Here is a 16,158-nt window from a genome sequence, read left to right on the forward strand (position 1 = left end):
GTGAATAACAATGAAGATTTTACAGATTGCCTTCTCTCTCATTCTCTCATGCATGTCTGCTTTCCTTGAAATCTGATATGGTATCAGAGTGGACGATCTAATTCCGTTGTATCTTCCTTCTTTCTGTCACTCTTACAGTTCTGATTTGTTCTATCGACTTTCATTCTCGTCGGAGTTCGTCGTCCCAGAGCTAGGGTTCCTAATTCAGAGCAAAAATGGCTAATGATGGATTGAATGCTGAGAATGTGCAAGGACACACTCATCCTGTTGAGACTGTGCAAGGACACACTCATCCCATTGAGGCTATGGTAGGACACACTCATCCTTTGTATTTATGACCATCAGACACGCCGTGAGAGCATCTGATTGAATTCAAGCTGATAGGGACAGAGAACTACAATTTGTGGTCTAGATCTATGAGAATTGGACTGTTTACGAAGAACAAAATTGGATTTATTGATGGAACCTGTAAGAAGGAGAATTTTGAGCAAAATTTGCATGATCAGTGGGAGAGATGCAATGCATTCGTGCTATCATAGATAATGAATGTTGTCACCAAAGAGCTCTATAGTACTGTGGTCTATGGGTCATCTGCGTGTAATGTGTGGAGAGATCTGAAGGAAATGTTTGATAAGAGGAACATCTCTAGAATCTACAATTTGTCGCAGAAAATTATAGCCCTTAAGCAAGGTTTGGCACCAGTCTCTATTTACTATTCTAAACTGAAGGACCTATGGGATGAATATGAGCTATGACACCTACTCCTTCATGTCCATGTCCTGAGTCAAGGATATTTGTGGAACATATTAAGCAACAACGTCTAGTGCAGTTTCTAAGTGGTCTCAATGAATCATTTGCTCAGATGAAAGGTCAGATTATGTTGATGATTCCAACTCCAAACATCAATGAAGCCTATGCAATGGCTGTGCAGGATGAGAGTCAACGAGCTAAGGCAGCTAGCATCAGTAACTTGGAAATAGGAGCTCAAGCAATGACTTATAACACAGGTCATGTAGCTAACCCAATGGCTTCCAATGCAGGTTATGGAGCTAATGTTGTGGGCTATAACACAGGGCAAACATACACTGGAGGCTACAAGCAGAAGAATCAGCTGTATTGTGATTATTGCAAGTACAAGGGACACACTAGGGATGTCTGTTACAAATTGGTAGGATATCCTGTAGATTTCAAACCAAAGAGGAAGAACTTTAGAAGGAATGCAACTGCAGCACATGTGCAGATGGACAAATGTACAGCAGCCCCAAATGAACAGATAGAAAGGTCAAAAGCTGAACCTGCAGGACATTTCTTTACAGAGGAGCAATATCTTCAGTTGCTAAGAATGCTCAACCAGGTCAACACCAACACCAACACTTCAACTGATACAGCTGCCCATGCCAAGGTCACAGGTATACCACTGTCACTTCTGAGTATGATCAAAGAAAATAGGTGGATTATAGACTCGGGAGCTACGAATCACATGGTGTCTCGCCTACATCTGTATATTGATTATATGGAACTGTCTGAGAGTAATTCAAGAAAGATGTAATTACCTACTGGAGAGACAAGTGTGATCACACACTTAGGGACTTCCAGCATATTAGATAACATAGTGATCAAGAATGTGCTCTTTATACCTAAGTTTAGGTATAATTTGTTATCAGTATCTAAACTGACCAGGGATTTAAACTTATTTCTTGCCTTCTTTCCTGCCTGTTGTATATTCCAGGACATTTGCAATGGCAAGGTGAAGGGGATTGGTAGAATGGAGCATGGATTGTATGTGCTGGATCAGAATATCAAAGTTAACACACATGGAGGATTGCTTGTTGGTCTCATTTCTTCTATGTTGTCTATTAATAGAATAAATGTTGCCTTATGGCATAAATGATTAGGGCATGTGCCTATAGAGACTATGAAAAGAATGCATATGTTTAGAAACACAAAACTTGTTGACTGTAATGATCCATGTTCTGTATGCCCTTTGGCTAAACAAACCCGTTTACCTTTCCCAGATAGCATTACAAAGAGTTATGCATTGGGTGATCTTATACATGCAGATGTGTGGGGACCTTTTAGAGTGCCTACTTATAATGGCAAATAGTATTTCTTGACTCTTGTAGATGATTTCAGTAGATTCACATGGGTGTGCCTCTTGAATTCTAAGGATGAATCGATTGTGGTGTTGAAGTTCTTCATTGCTTTAATTAGAACAAAATTTTCTTCCAATGTCAAAGTCCTCAGAACAGCTAATGGAGGAGAATTTTTCAACAACCAGCTCAAGGAGTTACTTTGTGCAGAGGGGATTACTCATCAAAGTACATGTCCATATACCCCTCAACAGAATGGGGTAGTGGAAAGAAGACATAGATACATATTAGACACTGCCAGATCCTTAAGGTTCCAAGCTAATTTACTCTTAAGGTTTTGGGGAGAGTGTATTATGACTGCAGTGTATCTGATAAATAGAATTCCCTCTAGAATATTAGGTGGAAAATGTCCATTTGAGTTGTTATTCAACAAAGCCCCATCATTGGATCATCTTATAGTATTTGGATGCCTTTGCTATGCTGCAAATTTGAAGAAAAGGGACGAGTTTTCTGCCAGGGCTATTCCTGCAGTATTCTTGGGTTATTCCTTAACTCAGAAAGGTTATAAACTATTTGATCTAACTAATCGAATAGTTTTTATCAGCAGGGATGTTGTTTTCCAGGAAGATAGTTTCCCATTTATGCAGCAGCCAGGTGAATGCAGTTCAAGTTCAACTATTCCATCCACAGATCAAGATCATAATACACCTGTTACTGGCCCTGATGCTCTATCTCCAACAACTATTTTTCCAATTGATGAACCTTCAGTTGATGTAATGCCCACAGATCCACCGCCTCCAGATATACAGGAGGACATGTAACTCAATAGTCCCATTGATGTTGCTTCCCCTACATCCCATAGTATGGATTCTCATACATTATCTACTGCTGATTCTATTCTACACTCACCAGCACCATTACCTCAATATGAAGGCAATTTTGAACCTCGCAGAAGCTCTCGAACTTCTAGACCTCCTATCTAGATGCAAGATTATGTAGGTCACCAAAAGAATGCCTACCCTATTTCCAACTCTGTTAGCTATCTCCATTTGAAGCCTCACTACTCCAAATGTTTGGCTACTTACTCTTCTGAGACAGAACCAAAAACTTTTGCTGAAGCTGCTAAGGATCCAAAGTGGGTTGATGCCATGCAACAAGAAATCCAAGCCTTGGAAGATAATCAAACTTGGAGCTTGGTGCCATTGCCACCTGGAAAGCAACCTATAGGGTGCAAGTGGGTGTTCAAAATTAAGTATCATGCTTCAGGAAAGATCGAGAGATTCAAAGATCGACTGGTAGCAAAGGGCTACACACAGAAGGAGGGCCTTGACTACACTGACACATTCTCACCTGTTGCTAAAATGGTGACAGTAAGATCAGTTGTGGCATTAGCAGCTTCCTCTGGTTGGCCCTTCTATCAGATGGATGTTCATAATGTTTTTTTGCAAGGTGACTTAGTTGAAGAAGTTTATATGTTTGTCCCTCCTGGTTTCTCTAAGGGTATTGACAAGCAGGGGGAGTACCTTGTATGCAGGTTGCATAAGTCCTTGTATGGGCTTAAACAGGCATCTCGACAATGGAATATCAAGCTATCTAAGGCACTACAGACCATGGGGTTCTCTTAAAGCCATTATGATCACTCTCTATTTACTAAGAAAACTGACACATCTCTTGTTCTAGTGCTCATTTATATGGATGATTTGATAGTCACTAGGAACAACATTACAGAAATTGACAGGACAAGGGCCAAGCTGCAGCAGTGTTTTAGAATGAAGGATCTTGGAGAATTGAATTTTTCCTTGGATTGAGTTTGCTCGATCTGAAAAGGGCATATACATGAGCCAACATAAATATGCATTAGAGCTAATTTCAGAACTTGGATTAGCCGAAACCAAACCCTCTAGCACACCATTAAAAGTAAATCAGAAGTTGACCTCTGTTGATTTTGACAGGATAACCTCTTCTTCTGATGACAGTGTTCAAGACCCTCTCTTGAAGGATGCTGGTGAATATCAAAGATTAGTAGGAAGATTATTGTATTTGACAATGACTAAGCCGGATATATCATTTGTTGTACAAACATTAAGTCAGTACATGCATTCTCCCAAACAGTCTCATTTAGATGCAGCAAGGAGAGATGTCAAATATGTTAAAAATGCACTAGGGCAGGGACTGTTATTACCATCATCAGGTGATGGGACACTGAAGGCATACTGTGATGCTGATTGGGGAGCATGCCTCCAAACGAGAAGATCAGTCACTGGTTACTGCGTATTCTTTGGCAATGCTTTGATTTCCTGGAAATCAAAGAAACAGGACACAGTGGCAAGAAGTTCAGCTGAAGTTGAGTTTAGGAGCATGGCTTCCACTGCAGCAGAGATTGTGTGGCCTATTGGTCTGTTTGGTGAGTTGGATGTAAAGTTACAACTGTTGTGGCTCTATTCTGTGATAGCAAGGCAGCAATCCAAATCGCAGCAAATCCTATCTTTCATGAACGTACGGAGCATATTGACATTGATTGCCATTTTATTAGAGAGAAGATAAAGGCTGGCATCATCAAGACTATACATGTGAATACTAAGGAGCAAATAGCAGACATATTAACTAAGGGGCTGGGAAGAACACAACACCAGTATTTGCTATGCAAGCTTGGAGTGAAGAACCTTTTTCTACCCTCCAGCTTGAGGGGGAGTATTGAGCCAGGATAGTATTTGTATGTGTAGAAAGTTTAGGGGTTAAAGTGTACTTAACTAATGAGATGTTAGTTAGTGTCTGTATATAAGTAGTTAGCTGAGCTTTGTTTGTCAGCTAATTCATTTTTCCTCTCCAATCGTGAATAACAATGGAGATTTTACAGATTGCCTTCTCTCTCATTCTCTGATGCATGTCTGCTTTCCTTGAAATCTTATACTTATAAAAGATGAATAGTTTTCCTGTTTAAGCGTATAGGAGAATAGCATGACTAGCTTAGATAGGAGATGATATAGTGCTGTAACAGTTGATTCACCAGAAGAGTGCGAACCAAAATGTGGTTTATTTTTACTCAAAATACTCAAATAAGTGTAAAAAAAAGTTACCAAATTATATATAACACCACAAATAGTGGCGCTATACAGTAACGTTAACTGCACCGTTACTGTATAGCGCCACTATTTGTGGCCTTATACTGACACACCTTACATAGCGCCATTAATAGTGGCGTTATATGCCTTATTACCTGACCCCACCAATAATTTCTGGGTTCAATAATTTAAATGCGTATAAAGCCACTTTTTGTGGCGCTATATACAAAACAAAACGGCTAGCCATTTTCTATATAAACATCGTAGAATCGCCACAACTTCATTCAAATTTTTTTTTAACTCTTGTTGGTTTCTATTGTTGTTAAATTCTCCAGCATTTTTTCATTATGTCTGAAGAACGTAGAATAAGAGTATCATTATATTGGGGGGTGAGGTTGTGATGGAGAATAACTCTGTGGGCTACAGTTTACCTGCTAAGTGTAATGTTAAATTGCTACTTTCAATGGAGTACGAAACATTGATATCATTGTTATGCAAAAAAATGATTGTGAGAAAACGTTCAGTGATACTCAAAGTAATCGGAAGATATCCGTATTCCGTTACGCCGCAAGGGGTTGCTTTTTACTCAGAGTTTAACATCGACGATGATGACACTTTGAGTGATTTCTTGAGGACTCCGGACGAATGCCGGGAATTTCTTGTAATCACAATGTTGGAGATGTACGTGAAGGTCGAAGACGTTCCAAAAAATGAGGTTGTGCGTAGTAGAGATAACCCCCAGTCATCGGGTGGTTATTCTGGATCAGTTTTTGCCGGACATGTTCCAGATGAAAGAATTTTTCTTGATTTAAATTTATCACCGTCGGCGAATGAGCAGCGAGAAAATAATTAATACCCTGCTTTCCATAATTCACAAGAAGAGTGGTAAACTTCAATTTTCATTTGTGTTAATTATGTATATTTTTGCGTATTGAATTAATTTTAACGCTTATTTATTTAATAGGGGGTACCGGCCGGATATGAATTTTACAAGTGGCCCATCCGGTAGTCATCACCTAACTGAAAACGTCCATCATGGAATGTCATCACATTACAACTTGTAAGTGAAAAGCTACAGCCATATATAAAGCATTTATTAATTTAGTAGCTTATATTTTTGTTGAAATGTGCAGTGAAAACGAGCAAGTTGAACTACCCGTACTCACTCAATTGCCCGAAAACAACGTATTACATCAGGATCTGGCAGATGAACAGAGTAAGGAAGAGAACAGCGATTACGATAACAATGCCGATGAATCGGGAGACGAGACACCATTTGCTCGTGAGCATGGTAATGAAGAGGACGAGGAGGAAGGACCCGATTTGAAGAGAGCCCCCCATAGACGAAAAGTGAACGAGTCTGAATTGCCGTTTCATTCAAGGGATATTCCTTATATTGATAACTTGCCAGCCGTGCCGGATGTGGAAGCTCTCACAAGGGATTTTGATGAAATCCGGACAGCAATGTGGGATGAGTCTAGACCAACGGTGCTTGCAAAGGGGATGCTTTTTCCTGATAAAGCACGCGTAAGCAGGGCTTGTAAAATGCACAATGTTAAAGAGTGTCGTGAGATGCAGGTATCGGAGTCAAGTCCGACGGTATACAAGGCTATTTGCCGCAGGTGGTTTTGGCCATGTAATTGGATGTTGCGTGCGTCGAAGAAGAAAACAGGTATGTGGAAAGTGGGTAAATACATTCCCACCCACACATGCGAAATGGACACTTTCAACGGGAATCACTTCAACTTGGATATTGACTTGATATCTCTTGTACTTATTCCGCACATCGAAGCGTCCATAAGGTATAAAATCAAAGAGTGCATTACAGCAGTCTACCAGGAATATGGCCACACAATTACTAAAAGAAAGGCATATCTTGGGCGCAAAAGAGCGTTTGAAATAGTCTATGGTAACTGGGATAAGTCATTTGCAGATCTGCCTAGCTACATGGCTGCGCTGCAGCACTTTAACCCCGGAACAGTTATTGAATGGAAGCTTGAGCGGAGTCCGGGTAAACCAGAATATATATTCAATTACGTGTTCAGGGCGTTTAAGCCAGCAATTGATGGTTTTCCGTATTGTCGGCCCGTAATATCCATAGACGGAACTCATGTCTATGGAAAGTACGATATCAAGCTATTGATAGCCATGGTAGTGGATGCTAATGGACATATATTTCCTCTAGCCTTTGCTATTTCTGCAAATGAAAGCACAGAGACGTGGACAATGTTTTTGAACCACTTGAAAGAGCACGTTGTCAAACATCGTTCAGGTATTTGTCTAATATCTGATCGGCACAGGGGTATATTAAGTTCTGTGGAGAACCTTCCTGCTTGGCAAGAACCTTATGCATACCACCGTTACTGTGTGAGACATTTTAAGGCCAATTTCAAGAAGGCACATCCCAAAAAAGATCTACATGATTTGATGTGGATGGCAGCAACAGACCACCAACAACATAAATTCCGGAGGCATATGGATTCTATCAGGCAAGAAGACGATGCAGCATATCGTTGGTTAGTGCGACATGATCCTGAAAAGTGGACGTTGCATGTAGATGGTGGCAGACGCTGGGGAATTCTTACTACAAACGTGTCAGAATCCTTCAACGGGTTATTAAAGTCGGCAAGAGGTTTCCCGTCACAACCATGGTGCGTATGTCGTTCAAGTAGATGGCGGAGAGGTTTGTACAACGGTCTGTAGCTGCAACGGAATTGATGGAAAGGGGTGTTGAATTTATGCCAGTGCCTATGAAGAGATTAGAGAAATACATACGGCGAGCACATTGACATTCCTTTTTGCAATATGATAACGAACGAGGTATTTTTGAAGTTCGCACCGCTATCCATAATAATCGGGGTAATAATGTACATACTGTAAATGAATCCACAAGGTTATGCTCATGTGGGAAATGGTCAATCTACCACATGCCTTGTTCACATGCCATCAAGTGTTTTCAACGTGTTGGTTATGCGGAGACCAACTATATTGATCAACAATATAGTGTTTCCAAATACCTAAACACATATAGTGGTCAGTTGCAACCAGTGGGTTCTGAGCATTACTGGCCCCCAGAACCATTTAAAATGGTGTGTAACAAGTCCTATTTGCGTAAAAGACAGGTGCAGAAGAGAACGCGTATACGGAACCAAATGGATGTTAGTGATATCGTATATGCACGCAAATGTGGTATATGCTCGCAAACAGGCCACGACCGTAGAAAATGTCCTTTGGGTGGCAACAATAATCAAGCTCAGGGCGGGTGTTCTTCTATTGTACCTAACTACCCATGAGTTCATGTTGTAATAATTAGTTGTTATGTATACGATTTAAGTATTTATGAAATAATATTTTCTTGTTTGTTAATTATGATTTGTACTTTCCCTTTTTACCTATTTAAATAATAATTTAATATAATTATCGGTATATTTATTATGTGTGTTGTCTTGTCGCTATCACGATATTTAATACACAAAATATACATATGGCTCTATGTGTGTCTTGTCTTGTCGAACTGAAAAAGCTGAAAACATCATGATATGGCGCCATTAGATATGTGTGACCGGCTGACATAAAGTCATCTCGTCAACATCATGATATGGCGCTATCTAATATAGCGCCATTAAATATGGCACTATCTAATATAGCGCCATTAGATATGGCGCTATATGTGTCTTGTTTAGCCTATAAATAATGGGGTCATTGTAGTTATTTTGTGTGCTAAAAATTTCCCCCAAGAAATATTTCATTAAAAGTAAGTAAGGTTTTTATTATAAGCAAATAGTTCACAAATGGCTCAACCTGGTCGTCCACCAATTTGCTTATGTGGAAAACCATGCATGATGGATTGTGGGTGGGAAGGTGCTAACGTTGGACGCCGCTATTGGTGCTGTATGAACAAGTTGTACAAGCAACCCGACGAACCTACTTGTGAATTTGATGAATGGGCTGAGGAACCATGTTATCAGGAAAGCTACAGGGATAGATTACAGGAATTTCATAATATGTTGTTATACCAGCATAGAATACAAAAGGAGGGAGATAGAATTATTACAGAAATGAGGGAGAAACTGAAGGAGGTGGAAGATAAAAAATGGAGAGCAGAATGGAATTGTGAAGCACACAAGGAACGCAACGAAAAATATAAACGGGAACTTGCGGAGGTGAAGGCGAGAGTGAAAGAGTTAGAAGAAGAAAAAGAACAAATGGAAGAACGATTTAAGTGGTTGGAGCGAAGAATAAATGACAACTGAGGATGGAGCATTGACGTGTATGTGTTTAGTGTCATTTTCATATGTCATGTATTTTTATTATGTTGGCCTGTTATGTTTGTGTTTGTGTTGTAGTAATGTTTTCCTTGTTTGTTGTACTAAATTTTATTTTAATTTAAGTGGAAGTTAAGTTTAAGTTGTTGTGTTACTATACTAAATACTATAAAACGAAATGAGAACTGAAAAAAAGTAACTATCATATTCGACTAAATATTGTTGTTAATGTATACAAAAATATTATTTACACCAAAAAAACAAAAATATGGAAGACCGAATCAATGTGTCCCGCATCCGGTGTGTCTCAAAGTAGCCGTTGGCCTGAGGCGCATCCCCTGCCGCCCGGGTACGCTATCAGGATCATCATCATCAAGTCGTCTCCTTATGGCCGGATGCGGCACAGGATGACATGTATCGGTGGTGCTGTCAGGTCCAGTAGAAGGCTACATAATAATATCAAACTTAGTATAGAAAACTACATAACAATTCACAAAAATTTATATTGTCTTACCATAATCGTGTCTGGATCCTGAATGTAGTCATCTGTCGCAGCATCGCATGAAGCCTAAAAAAGTAAATTAATAAAGTTAAAACAAAATAAATAAGTTATAGTAAAAACAATAATAAAATTAATACTAATAAACTCATACCTGCGCATGTGATGAGCTGCCATAACTCAGTCGGTGCCCACTATCAAAATCTCGGATCGGTCGAGACTCATCAGTGGTAGACGGGCCAGGGAAATATCTACCCAACTCCACTCCTTGAAAATCCGAGCCCATGATCAAGAATTGACCCGATGGGGTCACCTGCGACGTCCCTGGAGTGTCATAAATGCCAAGGCTGTAAGACGGCATGTCGGTCTCATGTATGCCACCTCCCATATCAGCAGCAACATCATCAGCAGGAGCCTCAAAGCCCCCTTGCTGGGGACCTCCTCTCCGCCCACGACCACGTCGTCCAACACCAGCAGATCGTCGTGAAGCAGCAACAGCTCGTCGGCCACCACCCCGTGGCATACCACGACCTCGCTGGTATGTGGCTGGGTCAACATAATCTGGCTGGTGTGCCAAACGCTGATCCGATCGGCCTCGCTGCAGTGTCTGGGCAGCCACATCCATTAAGCGACGACTACAGTCCTGCATGATCACAGGGTCGTGGACATAACTCTGCATTTGCTGCCCCATACGATATACGGTATGCAATCCAATCGCCTGCACAAAAGTTTTTAATATAAACTACGTATTTGACTAGAAATTACTATTAATGTAATTGATAATAACAGAAAACATACCAGAGCCTCATGTCTCCCGGCGTATGAGACGTACCGACCATCTACCTGATGAACTGGGTTCCCGATAAAAAGTCGGGAAACAGTGCGGTACCATGCCATATAAACTTCGATAGGAAAGTGTTGCAGAGCTGGGGTCAAGTCCCCTCGGCTGTCCCAAATACCCAACTGCGCTGTCAGCCACTCAATAAATGTGTTGTCCACTCTCATCCTATCATCCCTCTCATAATGTAAAGGATCCCATGCAGGCTGAGTCGGTATAGACTGCGGAAATCCAAACTGACGAAATACTTGCTCTGAGGCATGATGCTCAACAATATCGAGGCACGTGAGAGGGACAGAAGCCCTCCAAATATGGCGACCGTGCGTGCAATACGCTGGCAGGGTACCTATCAGCTCTTTGCTGTACGGCGTCCAGATGAACTATCAAATAATAACACAAACCGTTAGTATGCGCAACACCTAGTTAAACAATAATTGGTAAGTTTAGTTAGATATTCACCTATGCATCCTCCAGAAAATCCAACACATCCCTACAGAAGGGGAGATTATGATGGCCATGATACTCTCGTGCAAGTCTACGACGCAATACCCACCTACAAGCTAGAGGGAGATCAGGAATATGTACATTAGCCGGTAGCTGTGGTAGAGGTGGCCGAAGTTGCAGAAATCGCTCCCACACCCAAACCGAAAACAGAAAGTTGACGTAAAGATTAACTATAACTAGGTAGAATTGGAACTAAACGACAAATTATTTGAATAAGTTGTCACCTGTAGAAGTGGCAGAAAACCAGAAACGTCTCTCTGTGTGCCCATGGATGCCCGGCACATCTGCATGTACAAAAAAGATAGGACAGCACCACCCCAGCTGTAGCTGACTGTATCATCAAAGTCTGCAATATGATGCGGAAAACGAAGGATCACTAGGTTCCCCGAAGTGTTCGGGAACAAGATCCCCCCAAATAGAAGGAGCAACAACAACCTCGTATATTGCTCCACATCCACCTCCGCCGAGTCGTCGGTGATAGTACCGTGGATCTGCACCAAGTGGTCTCTAATGGGGACCAACTGCATACGACTGCTCCCAATTGCTACATCTGGGTCCTCAGACCTGAAGCCCGTGATCCTGTGCAGCATATCCATATATGAAGCCCGGTTAAAATATCTCATATTCTCAGGCAGTAAAACTGGCAAGCCATCGGTGGACAGGCCATATAAAATCTCGACGTCCTGGAGTGTGATGGTGGCTTCGCCGATGGGCAGATGGAAAGTGTGCGTCTCCGGTCGCCACCGCTCAATCAACGCCGTGATCAAAGCATAGTCGAGCTGTATCCGGCCAATGCTAATGATCCTATATAATCCCATCTCCTCCAGGTGATGGACCACACGGGGCTGTAGAACGCGGGGAGGAGTCAAAAACTCCCACAATAAATCCACTCTCCTGCCCCGAAAAGTCTGCGTAAGCAACTCTCTCCCCCATATATGCTCGGATCTATGCTGGGGCTGTAGGGGTAGTAGCTCCGACGTTCGAGGTCCGGGATGTATAGGTGCATCCATGTCGTCAACTGCAAATTCATAATTTTTAATAACTATCATTAAAATTTATGTGTGTTTTTTATAATTTAAATTCATATTTTTTAACAACTTAATTGTAAAAATTATATATATACTTATGGGTTTCGTGCTAGATTTTCTGAGGCCCAGTGGTACCAAACTATCATTAATAATTTTATGTTTTTTTAATAATTTTTATTCATATTTTTTAATAACTTAATTGTAAAAATTATATATATATATATATATATTATAATTATGGGTTTCGTGCTAGATTTTCTGAGGCCCAGTAGTACCAAACTATCATTAATAATTTTATGTTTTTTTATAATTTTTATTCATATTTTTTAATAAATTAATTGTAAGAATTATATATATATATATATATATATATATATATATATATATATATATATATATATATATAATTATGGGTTTCGTGCTAGAATATAAGATAATTAAACAATTACTAGACAATACTACGCTACAAGGCTCTACATTTTGCTACGCTAAAAGGGTCTAAGTTTTACTACTCTAAAAAGGTCTATGTTTACTACGCTAAAAAAGTATACATTTTACTACGCTAAAAAATAATCTAAACTAAACGGCATAAAAACACATAAATATACATGAGGATATTAACAAACACATTTTTTAGACTAATTTACATATTTTTATACAACACTAAAATTAAATCCGGATAAAATTTAACATGCTAGTTTCGGAAAAAATAAACACAAACCGAAATAGAACACATACAAATCAAGTAATATGCATTGTTATAAAAGTTTCAACTTAAAATAAATCGAAATACCTCGATTTAGAATTTTCGAAATGTAGATAGATCGAAATTTTGACTCCGGAAGAGTGAATCCACAATAACACGAAGCTCTACTCGACAGTGGGACCACAAATATTAAACTTTTATGTGACGGGGGACCCAAAAAAATTTTGTTTTTTAAAAAAATGGGGGCCCAATTTTTTTATTTTTTTTTAAAATGGGGGCAGAATCGGTGGTGGTGGGGGACCAGAAATGAAAATGAGGGAGATGGAACGAAGAAGAAGAAGATGGAGGATTTGTATTAAGGGGTATAGCGCCACTATTAATGGCGCTATGTGTTCAGGTAATAAGGCGTATAACGCCACTATTAATGGCGTTATGTAAGGTTTGTCAGTATAACGCCACTAATAGTGGCGCTATACAATAACGGTACAGTTAACGTTACTGTATAGCGCCACTATTAGTGGCGTTATATATAGTTTGGTAACTTTTTTTTTTTACACTTATTTGCGTATTTTGAGTAAAAATAAACCACATTTTGGTTTCGCACTCTTCACCAGAAAGGGTCTAACTCTAGAGTCCAATGAGTTAAACGGATGTACATATTTATATTTGGTTAAATATAAAAATCTAGTTTGACCAAAAAAAAATAAAAATAGAGCACCTTTAGAGTTTTAAGTACAAGAAATACGATTCCGATGACACAAGGAAGCAAAATATTGCCCCACGAAGAATGCGAGATCTCTAACGATCAAAATTTATCCCCATCGTGTTCACACTAAAATAATGAATATAAGACATATATTTTGTATTTACGCTTATTAATTAACTATGATCAAGTGATATGCATTTTCACTTTAATATATTAATTTTTAAAGTAAATTATTTAATCAGGTGTAAACACCCGTCTGTACTAAATTTAACTATCTGACATGTTCTAGCAACTTCAAATAATATATGTGAAGAGGTTTTACGCAAATAGTCCATATTGTACAGAATCTCTTATCTAATAATCATTATATGCTTTCCCATAGAAAAAGATACCATGATCTTGTAACTCCTCCCAAAATGTTAACAATTGTATAACCATGTTTACAACGGAAAGTAATACAGCTTTTGAAACATTTCAAATGTCTAGCTTTTATGAACTTTCTTGTCGAGTACTAGTGAGGCCGATTATTGAAATTTGACACCATAATCTACGTACTATAGTTTTATATAAGTAAATTATTCAAGGCGTAATAGCTTCCTGACCACTTAAACTTGTATCGGTTTGTAAAGCTGATATATGAACTTATATTTTTCCCATTTGAACACTTCAACTTGACGAAATGAATACTAATAAACACTTTCTGTCGAACGTGTTTGCCAATCGCTCTGACATGAATGTCATGTCACATGTTTGGTCTTTATTATATGACATGTGGATTTGTGGGTCCTATATTATTAAAAAAAGATTAATTTTTAAAAATTTAATTTCTTTTTCTTTCTCTTTTTTCTCCACCATACACAGCCAATAGTTCAGCAACAACTCCAAACCTCAGCCATCCTTGTCGCTTCTCTCCGGTACTGAAAATGCGGGTGTCTGTACGCCGACCGGTAATCACCTCTCTCTTCTCCTCCCTATCTCTCCGCCCTATCTCCAGCTCCTCCGTCGCCGATCACCTTGCAAAAACCCTAACATCTCAATCGTTGTCCTCCTCCGATGATCTCACAGACCCTACCCCTCGAACCCGAACCCAAACTACATTAGAAAAATAGTTCGAATCATGTATCAACAATCTCAGACCCAGGTTCACACCAGCTGACATAAATGAAGCATTGAGAGCTCAATTCGACCCGGACCTCGCCCTCGATATCTTCTCGTATTGATCTAGGCAGTTGTTGGAAGTTTGAAACAAGCTGATGCTTCCGAAATTCACGAAAATAACATAAGATTATCTAGAAATTTCAATTTTCATTTTTTCTAGTAAATCAATGCATAACAATTTGGAGTAGTTTTAGATTTGTGCTTGCCATCCTTGTGCTGGAGCCATTTAGTGAATGGGGAAGAGAAAGGGAAAAAGAAACGGGGAAGGGGAGGGAAAGTAGAATAGAAAATGAAAACAATTTACAGGACGGGGGAGTTCGCTTGGGAAGATGAGAGAGGTGAGAGGGCAGGGGAAAAGAGGAAGGGAGAGAGAAAGGTCCTTTTTTCTTTCTTATTTATATTTTATTCTATTTCTAATATTTTTTTAATAAAAATAAAACTATTCACGCGCCTTGGCAGCGTGATTTGCACACAATTTAGCCATGTCAGCTGTGCCACTTCCACATAAGCTTGGTCAATGGTCAAATGTGTTTATTAGTATTCATTCTATCAAGTTGAAGTGTTCAAATGAGAAAAATGTAAGTTCATGTATCGGCTTTACAAACCGATACAAGTTTAAGTGGCCAGAAAGCCATTACGCCATTATTCAACAAGAAAGCCTTAATGGCCTTTCGCTACCCAAAAATAAGGGAATTACCTATAAACTTTGTCGCTATATTGATCGTAGCTAAAAAAATTAATGATAATCTGTCGCTAGATAGGATTAGCGACGGATTTTTCTGCTTAGCCTTAAAATTTGTTTGTCGTAAATTTCTATTTTTTAGGTAGTGTTTTGAAATTGGTTCACAATTAGTCTTTTTTGTCATAATTAACATTTAGTTTTTGGAACATATATATATATATATATATATATATATATATATATATATATATATATGTATGTGTGTGTGTGAGAGAGAGAGGGTAAGAATGAGTAAGCAAGCAAGTGTCCTCACTCAGATTTGCGAATTTTAATAACCATTTTGCCGGTTTTGTTAAAAGAAAGCATATATATATAAAAACACAAACAGAAATCAAAAACTAATTTTAGGGAAAATTTTCAAATTTGCCCTTGAAATATTCAACTTATCTTATATTTATTCTCTATTTACCTTTCCATCCATCAAAGTCCCGCACTATTAATCTGGTATCATATTTTGCTCCTGTCACGCTTTGAACCTGGGCCTGGACGTAACACGACGCTCGGTGCCTGATTACATGTGACCGAGCGAACCAACTGGCTGGCTGAATCAATATGTGGTA

General features: G+C 39.2%; 3 protein-coding genes across 3 annotated transcripts; 2 read left to right on the plus strand and 1 right to left on the minus strand.

Annotated features, from left to right (window-relative positions):
* The first annotated feature begins 751 nt into the window (after positions 1 to 751).
* Positions 752 to 2,911, plus strand: LOC104226375 (uncharacterized). The gene is made up of 3 exons (XM_070154248.1): positions 752 to 1,409; positions 1,665 to 1,832; positions 2,124 to 2,911. Exons 1-3 carry the CDS (start codon positions 752 to 754, stop codon positions 2,909 to 2,911), a joined length of 1,614 nt encoding a protein of 537 aa, XP_070010349.1.
* Positions 2,912 to 3,926: 1,015 nt separating this feature from the next.
* On the plus strand, positions 3,927 to 4,634 carry LOC138875421 (uncharacterized mitochondrial protein AtMg00810-like). Its single transcript, XM_070154249.1, has one exon. The coding sequence runs from the start codon at positions 3,927 to 3,929 to the stop codon at positions 4,632 to 4,634; it is 708 nt and encodes a 235-aa protein (XP_070010350.1).
* Positions 4,635 to 9,663: 5,029 nt separating this feature from the next.
* Positions 9,664 to 10,275, minus strand: LOC138876557 (uncharacterized). The gene is made up of 3 exons (XM_070155687.1): positions 10,071 to 10,275; positions 9,932 to 9,985; positions 9,664 to 9,863 (listed from the first exon to the last, which is right to left on the minus strand). The coding sequence occupies exons 1-3, from the start codon at positions 10,200 to 10,202 to the stop codon at positions 9,699 to 9,701; spliced, it is 351 nt and encodes a 116-aa protein (XP_070011788.1). The 5' UTR covers positions 10,203 to 10,275; the 3' UTR covers positions 9,664 to 9,698.
* Positions 10,276 to 16,158: the final 5,883 nt, after the last annotated feature.

Source organism: Nicotiana sylvestris, chromosome 8 (assembly GCF_000393655.2).
Source record: "Nicotiana sylvestris chromosome 8, ASM39365v2, whole genome shotgun sequence".
Taxonomy (NCBI): Eukaryota; Viridiplantae; Streptophyta; class Magnoliopsida; order Solanales; family Solanaceae; genus Nicotiana; species Nicotiana sylvestris.